This window comes from Myotis lucifugus, unplaced genomic scaffold (genome assembly GCF_000147115.1).
Source record: "Myotis lucifugus unplaced genomic scaffold, Myoluc2.0 scaffold_1168, whole genome shotgun sequence".
Taxonomy (NCBI): domain Eukaryota; kingdom Metazoa; phylum Chordata; class Mammalia; order Chiroptera; family Vespertilionidae; genus Myotis; species Myotis lucifugus.
In genome coordinates this window covers 11,422-23,338 of record NW_005872216.1, presented here as the reverse complement: position 1 = coordinate 23,338, position 11,917 = coordinate 11,422, and the positions used below count along the sequence as shown (strand labels likewise).

General features: G+C 55.3%; 1 protein-coding gene across 24 annotated transcripts in view; it reads right to left on the bottom strand.

Annotated features, from left to right (window-relative positions):
* LOC102429481 (saoe class I histocompatibility antigen, A alpha chain-like) overlaps positions 1-11,917 on the bottom strand; it is a 65,939-nt gene that overhangs the window by 45,371 nt on the left and 8,651 nt on the right. For 7 of the 24 annotated variants that reach the window (XR_002827392.1, XR_002827394.1, XM_023748130.1 and 4 more), the window contains exon 4: positions 3,813-4,088. The exons of 3 other annotated variants lie outside the window; for them this stretch is intronic. Coding sequence is in view for 16 of the 21 variants with exons in the window: in XM_023748130.1 (XP_023603898.1) it covers positions 3,813-4,088 (276 nt within the window). In the remaining 5 variants the exon portion in view is untranslated. Of the gene's footprint in view, positions 1-3,505; positions 3,552-3,587; positions 3,690-3,812; positions 4,089-10,692; positions 10,937-11,084; positions 11,131-11,165; positions 11,274-11,396; positions 11,673-11,917 lie in introns of those variants that run through there. 14 more of the 24 variants (XR_002827395.1, XM_023748150.1, XM_023748134.1 and 11 more) reach the window with 5 other exon arrangements.

The window sequence follows — 11,917 nt, the reverse complement described above, 5'->3', positions numbered from 1 at the left end:
TAGTTAAATACTTTAATTAAAATGTTCTCCAATTCTTCTCGGCACTTCCCACTCACTGTGCAGCTTTTTGGGTTTTGTGTTTCAAAGATGAAGCAACACTATCCCCGCCCACTTATTCTTCTGTGATGGGTCCTCCCACCCCTCCCACAGGTGGGCCTTCCTCCCCTGGGACCTGTGACCAGCTCTGGGGACCAGAGGAGGACGGAGGTGACAGAGCCTCACTTCTGTGGTTCTGACATGAGGGGCCTGTGGGTGTGACATGAGGGGCCTGTGGGTGTGACATGAGGGGCCTGTGGGTGTGACATGAGAAGCCTGTGGGTCTGACCTGTGCCCTTGGCCCATGCCCCCTGGACAGGGGCCCCCCGGAGCAGCACCCACCTCACAGCCCAGGGACCTCCCAGCCGGCAGCCAGCACCAGCTGCAGCCCTGTCAGGAACCCACAGTGGTTCTCAACCTTCTGGCCCTTTAAATACAGTCGCTCATGTTGTGACCCAACCCTAAAATTATTATCGTTGCTACTTCATCACTGTCATGTTGCTACTGTTAAGGATCAAAATGTAAATATCTGATATGCAGGATGGTCTTAGGCGACCCCTGTGATAGGGTCATTTCATCGCCAAAGGGGTCGCGACCCACAGGTTGAGAACCGCTGCAATGTTCTGGTCCCGGGGGGCCTCCAATGACCCCGCCCCAGCCTGTGTGACATGGAGCAGAAGTGGGGCCACTGAGCGCAGTCAGCCCGCAGAACAGGAGGAGGAAAGGCTGTGACTGTGGGATTGTGGTTTCCCGGCCACAGATGCGGGAGCACAGACCATGGGAGTTCCTGCTGTGAGCGTTCCCATCATTCCCTGTCCTTCCTGTCACACTGTGAGCATCAGGAGAGCTGGGGTTTTTTCTTTGTTTGTTTTAAAAATGTTTTTATTGATTACTAGAGAGAGTAAGGGGGGGAGAGAGATGGAAACATGGATGGGCTGACTCCTGCAAGCCCGCTATTGGGGTTGGATCCAGAAAGGCCTGCATGAACCTCACAGGGCATCAAACTGGGGACCTCCTGGTTGTGGGTCCATGCTCAGGCCCCGAGCAACTCCTGCCCAGCAGTGGGCTAGACTATCTGGGTGTCAGGGCCCCTGATATTCGCACACTGTCAAAGTCCCAGAAGCACCCATTTCTCAGAGGGTCACCATCCTTGGTGCAGGGATGACTGTGAATGGATGGAAGGCATCAGAACAGCGCGCGGTGCCCCTGAGCCTCCCTGTGCTCCCTGTCAGTTACACCTGAAGCCCTTCTAGAAGCTCCTGCGGGCTCCCTGGGCCACACTGGCCTCCCTCGGAGGAGCCCTGAGCAGCGTCGCTGTGAATATTACAGCAACTGCCATCCACAGGTTAGATCATCAATAGTCACGCCCAGCAGCACAGGGTCCCAGGAGCTCCACGACCCTTAAAATCAGCAGCAAGGGACACAGAGCGAGGAGGCAGGAAGCAGGACATGGCAGGTCTGCGTCAGCCACGTAAGCGTCCCCTGACGCAGGGACACAGAGAGAGAAATGGAGGGCAGCACGTGGCAGTCGTAACGGGGCTGCCAGCGTCAGGGTGCTGGAGGGGCCTCTGGTCTCAGGGGATCGCACGGGGAGGCCTTGCAGGGAGAAGGTGCCGCAGGCCAGGGGGTGACTGTGCGGGAGACGCACCATGGAGACCCCGGCTTGGGCCAGGGCGACAGTGACCATGGCAGCAGAGATGGACCCCAAGATGGCAAAGCTCATGTTGCACCCGGAGTGGGAGCAGAACCCCGTGTCTACATTTCAGTGATGAACTGGAAACCCAAGTGGCACCTCTATACATAGTAACTTCCACACTGTCTCACAGGGTTTATCCCTCCCATCCGCCAAATTAGAGGGTCCACCGGGTAAACACTGCAGGTGTGAGAAGCAACTCACTGAAAACCAAGCTCCTACCTTGATTTTCTCTGTAACACGCTAGAATCTCACAGAAATAGGAATGGACTAAACATACAGAAAATGGGTAAAACAACTCTTCATTCTCCAATGTGTTTATCTTCCTCTAGAAAATAACATCTCCACTCACGCAGGAGTGATGTTACCCAAGTCCAACATCAGACATGAGCCCATGGAAGGCGGGTACTGCTCATATCCACCCTGAGATAAAATTTACATAAAACCTTCAATATTCCTTAAAAAAGAGAGAGAAACTTCTATGAACAGCTGCACTGCTGAAAGGAAAACGTATTTCCTGAATAATTTCCATGTAACTTTATTAACCTCCTTAGATTAGGAATTGACTTTAATATCTCCCAGGGCAGCATTGATTGTTGTGGATTTTATATGATAAATGGTATTGATGATATGATTACCAAATAACGGTTATTAGTGATGATGTCTACATATTTCTCATCTCAACTGTGATTTCAAGAACCCAGGAGTTCTAGGACCCCTCAGGAGCAACAGGGAGGGCCTGACAGGGCAAAACAGGGCCCTAGAAGGAGGCAGGAGCAGGAGAAGCCTGAATACCCATCTCTCCACACTGCGGGGTCCTGTGTGCAGGGAGACCTGGGCCTGTCGGACAAAGAGGGGAACATGTACCCTGTGCTGTCAGATAGGGACACCCAGATATTGAGAACATTACTGACACATGAAAACAGTAACAGGCATAATATCTACAAAATCCAAGAAACAACAAACACCCAGAAGATGGGTGCTGGGGCCCCATCCAGGCATCAGCCTAGGCTAGAGCCAAGGGGCAGACCAAGCCCAGGAAGCCTTCGCTGTCCAGGGTCCTGGAGATGCACTGCATTAGGACACCTGTGAAGGCCTCAGTGAAGTCTGAGTTCCAGTGACCACAGGTCCTGGTGGGACAAGGCTCTACTGAGGGACAAGGTCAGAGGAGCAGAGAGGTGACCCTGCCAAGGAGTGACGACATCAAAGCCCACAATGCACTGAGCACCACCTGGGCACAGGCCCCGACCACACTCGGTCTTCAAAACATTTCCTGTCCACACCTGGGACAGCTCAGCACAGCAAACACATGAGCTCTGGAAAGTTCTTGGTATTTATATTTATTTCCCCTCAAAATTTACAATCTTCTCCTTGAATTTACCCACCAACCCTTCATGGCAAGCAATGAACAAAGTCACATCCACAACCTCATTTCAATGCTGAAGGAACAGCTTGTAGCTTAGAATACAAGGAAGTAAAGACAGAGATAGTGAGGGCCCAGCACCCACCGGCTGGACCAGAAAGCGTGGGCAGCAGGGTGGGCCAGTCCCCCATCAGAGGTTCTTGAGTCAGGAAGTGGGAGAGTGAACATCTTCCAGCACTCAGTATCCACAAGGCAGCTGCCTCAGGCCATGTAGGACAATAATCATGAGCAGATTCAGGCAAGTGGCTGTAACTGGTGACATTCTCAAAGCCCACTTCATGCTCACAGTGTCCCACAGACTCCCACCACCCAGTTCTCCCCTCTTCCCTCCCCTCCCCATGGCAGGGTCTCACCTTTAGAAGCCGAGAGACACATCAGAGCCCTGGGCGCTGTCACTGCCTAGAGATGCACACTCAGACCCCACCCCTTCACAACCTGGGCGCCTCCTCCCCCACATCACAGCTCCAGCCACAGCTCCCAGCAGAACCAGGCCCCCAGCGATGCCCATGATGATGATGAAGGTGTGAGAAGGCGGCTCTGGGGGGAGAAGGGAACGGAGGGTGAGGGCCCGGACCCCAGGTCTCAGCCCCAACCCCACAGAGGTCCCCCCGGGCCCCTGCTGCCCTGAGAAGAGGCTCTGTGCCCACGGCCCCTCCTCACCCCATCTCAGGGTCAGGGGCTCGGGCAGCCCCTCGTGCTGCACATGGCATGTGTATCTCTGCTCCTCTCCAGGGGGCACCCCCACGGCCGCCCACTTCTGGAAGGTGCCGTCCCCCGCTGGCCTGGTCTCCACCAGCTCCATGTCCTGGGTCTGGTCCTCCCCGTCACGCTGCCAGGTCAGGCTGATGTCCGCAGGGTAGAAGCCCAGAGCCCAGCACCTCAGGGTGACCTCACGGTCAGAGACGGGGTGGTGGGTCACGTGTGCCTTTGGAGGGTCTGAGGGGAGGGGAGAAAATGCAGGAACTTTGCATCCACCAGGTGACACTCCAGCAGCGCCCATGTGACCATCCTGAGAGTGGACAGCACACCTGGGGGTGGGGGAGGGAGCCACAGCCCACACACCAGCCTGGACTGAGGCACCTGGAAGGCCCTCCTAGTCTTTAGAAAGTTCTAGAATCAGAGAGACACAGCCCATGGCAGGAGGCAGGTCTCTGAGGGCAGAAAAGGGATTTGTGGTCCTGACTTGGGTGGAGGCCACGTGACTCAGAAAAGCTGGGGTCAGGCCTCAGACACAGTGGGTGTGGGCAGCCCACAAGGCTTGAGAGAGAAGGTCCCTGTGAGTTCCAGAGCCCCTGTAGGGCCCATGGGAACCTCTGATGGGCTATTTCAGTGGGTCTCCCTGCAGCCCAGGAGAGCCTGCACCCCTAACTGTCCCTGAGAGGAGGGGTAGTCCCTCTGGTACCTGACCTGGACATCCAGGTAACCCCCTCCCTGACCCAAGGAGGGGTGTCTGACACTGACCCCCTGTCCTGTCTCCTTGTATGAGCCCCAGCCCCGGGGAGAGGGGGCGGCCCCAGGGCCTCTGGTACCTGCGCGCTGCAGGGTCTCCTTCCCTTTTTCCGTGTGAATGTGGAGCCACTCCATGCAGGTGCCCTCCAGGTAGCTCCTGTCACACTCTGCCACACCCTCCGCCTCCCACTTGCGCCGGGTGATCTGAGCCGCAATGTCCACCGCGGTCCAGGAGGTCAGGTCCTCCTTCAGGGCGATGTAGTCGGCGCCATCATAGGCGTATTGCCAGTACCCGCGGAGGAGGCGTCCGTTGGGTCCCATCTCGCAGCCAACAATCCTCTGGAGGGTGTGAGACTCTGACCCCGCCCCGAGGTCAGCCCCGCCCCGCCCGCCCCGCGGGGACTGAATCTAAACTGAGGGTGAAATCCGGTCCAAGTCCCCGCGGTCTCCTCCCGGGTGGGGGCCGGGCGGGTCCCGCCGCCTCGGGGTGACGCTCGGACCTGGACCATCGGGGCGACCCCGGCCCGTCCGTGGGGAGGGGGGGAGTCGTGACGGGCCCGGCTCGCGGCTCACAGTCCTGGCTCTGTTTGTAGTATCCGCGCAGGGTCTCCACGATCCTTCCGAAAGTCTTTGCGGTTTCCGTTCTGATCTGCGTGCTCCGGTCCCAGTACTCCGGGTCCTCCCGTTTCATCCACCGCTGCTGCATCCACGGCGCCCGCGGCTCCATTCTTGGACTCGCGGCGTCGTGGTCGAACCGCATAAACTGCGTGTCGTCCACGTAGCAGATGGAGAGAAAGCGGGGCTCCCCGCGGTCGGGCCGGGTTATGGCGGTTTGGAAATACCTCAGGGAGTGGGAGCCGGGGGGCCGACCGGGGGCAGGGCCGGGGCTGGACACGCGCCTTCTCCGCCCCGCGCCCCTGCTGAGTCCCCTGGCTCCTCCCCGCACCGCCGCACCCTCCGACCCCGCACTCACCGGCCCAGTTGGGGGTCAGGACCAGCGCCCAGAGAGCAGCAGGAGGAGGGGGGGGGCTCAGGACCCGCATCCTTGGTGTCCCGGGACCATCTGAGTCACAGTGGGTCCCTGGAGATATTATAACCTGGAAACAGACAACCAATGGGAGTGTGTGATGAGGCTGCGTCATGAGTATCCGGGAAGGAGGACACAACAGGGATGTGAGATGGAGAAGGGAAACCCCAGGGAGGAGGGGAACCCCCAACACTGAGCTGCTCTGCTCCAGACCCCTCCCTGACGCTGAGACCTGAGAGCCAAGCCTGGTCCTGGGACTGGGCCCCGCCCTCCTCCTGCAGGGGGCGCTCTGCCCACTGTCTCCCTGAAGGAGCATCAGGCTGGTGCTCTGAGCTCCACTTCACCCAGAACAGGGAGGCGGCCCATTAAAGCTGTGGAAGCTTCTAAGTGAGTAACAAGGTCCCTCACATACAGCCTCAGGCGGCCATAGGCAGGCTCAGTGAGTAGCGTCCATCAGAGGCAGGGTCTTCATGCCCCTATAGACCCCTGACGCCATGACGGAGTACAAGCAGGGAGACTCCAGTTTTTTAAAAATCCCAGAGTCACCAAATGTCCTTTCCCTTCAGGAGCAGTGGGTGCAGCTTATGAAACTGCAGTGCAGGCCGCACCGGAAGTGGACAGTGAGTCCCCATAACCCTCAGCTCCTGCACCTCCAGGTCTGTTTCTCCTCTCACCTCCTCCCTCGCTGCCTCGGGACATTGGCACCCCCGGCATTGAGTTATCAGGACCCCGTTCCCTCATCTGTGACACAGGACGGTGACAGGACCATGGGGAGGAGCACAGGGCAGGTGGTGGGAACTCTGTCCTCTGGACCACACAGCTCCGACCTGGAGTCAAGGTCACTGAGGAGTGAGCTTACTGCCGCGTGGGGATGTTGCTTCCCACTCTGCGCCTCTGCTTCCTCCTGGGAGAGAGGAAAGTGGACGTTACTACAGAGCAGAGGTCAGGGGTGCTGTGAGCACCATGGGCCCTTCACGCTCACTGTGCTCACACGGCTGGGACATGTGAGTCCTCACACAGAGCTCATAGGAGGAGCAGAAGCCACGGTGATGGGAGATGTGACTGGTTTCCTTGTTGGATCATCTGTGGCGACCTGGGATGAGAGGATAAAACATCACAATGTCCAATGGGAAGAACAGATCTGGCACGTTGCGCCAGGCAAACTATTCAACAAAGAGATGATCTCTCCAGCAATTCCTCTCTCTCCCTTTGCTGCCTCACACACACAAAGTCACTCTCACCCTCACACAATAGGGAACATACAGAGAGAAATGAGCTCCTAATCTCCCAGGGATCCGGAGAAAATTGCAGTCCAAGGCAGGTATCAGGAGGAAACACACATGGTCCTGACATCACCGGGCCAGTGTTCTCAGTGGTTGGGCATCCACCCATGCACCAAGGGAAGGCCAGTTCCATTCCCAGTCGGGCACATGCCTGGGTTGCAGCTCAGTCCCCAGGGGGGTGCATTACGGAGGCAGCAGATGTGTCTCATCAATGTTTCTATCTCTCTCTTTCTCTCCTTCCGCTCTCTTTAAAAATCAATGAAACATATTTTTAAGTGGACTTTATATCATGTTATTATACCACAGATGACGATTCTGGGTGAATATCTGTTTGTGCATGTGTGTGTGTGAATGGACCTTATTTTATGTCAGAATTTTAAAATAATCACCCAAATTCTACACATCAATTTCATCCATTTTACAATGGTTTTCACACCCAAGCCTCAAGCTCGGTCAGGTCTGAGAAGATAAGCAGACCCTTCTGCACATGGCTGAGGAGGTCAGTGGCCCTGGCCGTCCTACTCTCAGCTCAGATCCCAAAGGGAACCCCGAGCTCGGGTCCCTCACTGTCGGGGACTCTAGGACACAGAGAGGTACGGGAAGCCCAGCATTGGCAGGAATTCCACCCTGGGACCCCCAGCACATACCCCCCCCCGGCCAGCAGAGCGATCAGAAGCAGCTCAGATACGGGGGGGGGAGCAGCCCCTTCCTGCCCCATGGGAAGACCCACCCCAGTTCCATGTCCCCTCCTGGAACCACCCTCCTCTCCTGATTTCTGCCCTGAGGTCGGACATAAGAAAGACCTCACCTGGCTGGTCTTTGCTCTCGAGCTCTGGGCAGGGATGTGTCATTGAGGACGAGCCGGGTTCCCTGAGCCTATAGTTATAGGGACAGGGTTCCAGGACCTAATCTTCCCACAGAGATGCCATTATCATGTCACCTGAGGCGCAGGGGACACTGTCGTCATGGAGAGTTCGGGACATCTCCAAAGAGGAGCGACCTTATCCCCACTCAAATCTCTCCCAGCCACTGCGGTGATTATTGGTAATTTGGCCATTAATTTGTCCAATAGAGAAGGGAAACCCCAAGGAGAAGGGGAGTCCCGACACTCCTGAGTGGGCCTGAGGGTGAGTCACTGAGTGAGCTGGAGGACTCCTCCCTGTCCTGACAAGCAGAGGGCATTCTGACATGGATCCCATTGTGTGGGAAGCCAGCCCATGGATTCCTGCGCCCCCACTGGGTTTGTGAGACCCCAGCCCCAGGCCCGTGGTATAATGTCCTACGTCTGATACATTTAGACCTTCCTTCCTGAGGGCTGTCCTCCTGGTCCTCACCAGCAGCTGAACGATGGGCAGGAAAAGGTGTCTGTTCCCTGTGGACAGGTCTACGTTCCAAGTCAAAGCTGTTGTCTGGGAAGAACTGAAAGCCAAGGCTGTGTCATGTTCCTCCTCCTCCATTCATTGCACAATTACACACCATTTCCAAGTGCGCGCCGTCCTCAGGGTTTCCCTGCTCCCAAGGTCAGGCTGACACCAGGATGGGCGCAGGCTGAGCATCTGCACTGGGGCAGGAAGCTGGTCTCTCCCCCTCAGGGAAAATGCCAGGGGTCCTTCCTACGGGGCCCCAGGGATGTTAAGCAATGGAGACCGTCCCAGGTGAGCTGTGCCAACCTTGCTCAGAATCCTGGGGAGTCCCTAAATGGTCCACACGACCCCACAGGAGACCATGATGTGCTTCCTTAGTCACCCACACAGTCCTGCTCTTCGGTGACTCACTACACAACTGCTATATTTCTTCTTCTTCTTCTTCTTCTTCTTCTTCTTCTTCTTCTTCTTCTTCTTCTTCTTCTTCTTCTTCCTCTTCTTCCTCTTCCTCCTCCTCCTCCTCCTCCTCCTCCTCCTCCTCCTCCTCCTCCTCTTCCTCTTCTACCTCCACTTCTGCTTCTGCTTCTGCTTTGAGGTTTTACCCTGGAAAGAATTATTCTTGTCATACTGACAGGATTCAGGGGAAGTAATAATTAGGAGAGACAGAGGGATACCCTCAGAATCTAAAATTGAGAAAGAACCAGAACAAATAGGAAATTGAGTGAAATTACAAATATAGAATTTTAAAAATAGATGAAAAGATGAAAGCTCACATGCCCTGAGAGACGTGGACAGGTCCCATGGATATAGTGGATTTTCACGAGGTGAAGGTGGGAATAACAACACTCACAGAATGTTCTAGTCCTCAGCGGACCCTCTTCAATTCTATTTGGTCATACACTGCCCCCCATCCCAACTCACCCCTGACTAGATTGCCACACCACAGGTGAGTTCCATCAACTTTTGAGGGACGATATGTTACAATGGCCTCCTGCCAGTACCTGGCTCTGTCTCCACATTATGTCCCATTCTCTTTCCTGTGGCTCTTGTGGTTGTAGCGTATTCACTCTCAGGGATACAGGGTTCTGTCCTATGACCACACCACACTCTTTCTCCTCCACAGCTCATGATAATTTGTCTTATATGAAGATTTTGCAAACTGTGCAGCTATGAATAAGTTGTTCATAAGTTTTTGCACACATTTGTGTGAATGTCTATTGGGGATATAACCAGGAGTGGAAATGCGGGGGCATTGGGTGAGCGAATGATTGGGTGTAGTGAGAGGTGCCAAGCCGTTTTCAAAGTATTTTAAACAATTTACTCTCCCACTAGGTATTTATGGGAGATACAGTGAGTCCAAATTCTTACTAACAATTGACTTTGTCTAACTCTTTCATTTTTGCTATCCTGGGAGGTGTGCAGCAATATCATATTGCGACTGAACTTGAATTTCTCCTCTGACTAATTTGTTGGTCAATGTTCATAAGTGCATGTACCATGTAAACATCCTGAATAGGATGATAGACTGGACACATTGTTCATGAGTGAGTGGGACTCTGGTAAGGTGGCAGCATCTATAACTATTGGGACCCTTTGGCTATTAATGGATCTGTAGGCAGAGACCTGTGGTATAAGAGAAAGTGCCTAGTCTTTGCGCCTGGCTTCTGACACTGAGCTTCTAAAACCCTGAGCATCTCCTGAGTGACAAGTGTCTTCGGGACCCTGATGAGATGGCTCTTGGCTGAGGGTCCTGTAGGCTTCAGAGTGGGGGCTGGTCTCAAAAAAGACCAAGCTGATCAGAGGTTTGGAACATTCAGGCCCTAGATGGAGGCAAGAGCAAGAGGAGCCTGAAATGTATCTCTCCACCCACAGAGTCCTGTGTGCAGGGAGCCCTGGGCCTGCGTGACAATGACAGGGAACGTGTACCCTATTCCTGTCAGATGGGGAACACCGATAAAATGAGGCCATAACTCACACATGAAAACAGTAACAGGCATAATATCTAAAAAAACAATGAAACAACAAACACCCAGAAGATGGGTGATGGGTCCCATCCAGGCCTCAGCCCACGCTGACCAACCCCAGGAAGGCCTCGCTGTCCAGGGTCCTGGAGATATGCCGCATTAGGGCACTCAAGACCTCAGTGATGTTTGAGCTCCAGTGACCACAGGTCCTGGTGGGACAAGGTTCTACTGAGGGACAAGGTCAGATGAGGTGAGAGGTGACCCCGCTGATAAGTGATGACAATGCACTGAGCACCACCTGGGCACAGGCCCCGACCACACTCGGTCTTCAAAACATTTCCTGTCCTCACCTGGGACAGCTCAGCACAGCAAACACATGAGCTCTGGAAAGTTCTTGGTTTTTATATTTATTTCCCCTCAAAATTTACAATCTTCTCCTTTAATTTTCCCACCAACCCTTCATGGCAAGATATGAACAAAGTCACATCCACAACCTCATTTCAATGCTGAAGGAACAGCTTGCAGCTCAGACCATCAGGAAGTAAAGACAGAGATAGTGAGGGCCCAGCCCGCCTCTGCTGGACCAGAAAGTGTGGGGAGCAGGGCAGGGCCAGCCCCCCATCAGAGGTTCTTGAGTCAGGAAGTGGGAGAGTGAACATCTTCCATCACTCAGTCCCCACAAGGCAGCTGCCTCAGGCTGTGGAGGACAAGCATCATGAACAGATTCAGGCCAGTGGCTGTAACTGGTGACATTCTCAAAGCCCACTTCATGCTCACAGTGCCCCACAGACTCCCCACCACCCAGTTCTCCCCTCTGCCCTCCCCTCCCCACGGCAGAGTCTCACCTTTAGAAGCCGAGAGACACATCAGAGCCCTGGCCGCTGTCACTGCCTAGAGTGCACACTCAGACCCCACCCCTTCACAACCTGAGCGCCTCCTCCCCCACATCACAGCTCCAGCCACAGCTCCCAGAAGAACCAGGCCCCCAGCGATGCCCATGATGATGATGAAGATAAAGGTCTGAGAAGGCGGCTCTGGGAGGAGAAGGGAAGGGAGGGTGAGGGCCCTGACCCCAGGCCTCAGCCCTGACCCCATTGAGGTCCGCCAGGACCCCTGCTGCCCTGAGAAGAGACTCTGTGCCCACGGCCCCTCCTCACCCCATCTCAGGATCAGGGGCTCGGGCAGCCCCTCGTGCTGTACATGGCACGTGTATCTCTGTTCCTCTCCAGGGGGCACCCCCACAGCCGCCCACTTCTGGAAGGTGCCGTCCCCCGCAGGCCTGGTCTCCACCAGGTCCACGCCCTGGGTCTGGTCCTCCCCGTCACGCTGCCAGGTCAGGGTGATGTCCGCAGGGTAGAAGTCCAGCGCCCAGCACCTCAGGGTGACCTCACGTTCAGAGACGGGGTGGTGGGTCACGTGTGCCTTTGGAGGATCTGAGGGGAGGGGAGAAAATGCAGGAACTTTGCATCCACCATGGGACACTCCAGCAGCACCCATGTGACCATCCTGAGAGTGGACAGACACCTGGGGTGGGGGAGGGAGCCACAGCCCACACACCAGCCTGGACAGAGGCACCTGGAAGGCCCTCCTAGTCTTTAGAAAGTTCTAGAATCAGAGAGACACAGCCCATGGCAGGAGGCAGGTCTCGGAGGGAGAAAAGGGATTTGTGGTCCTGAAC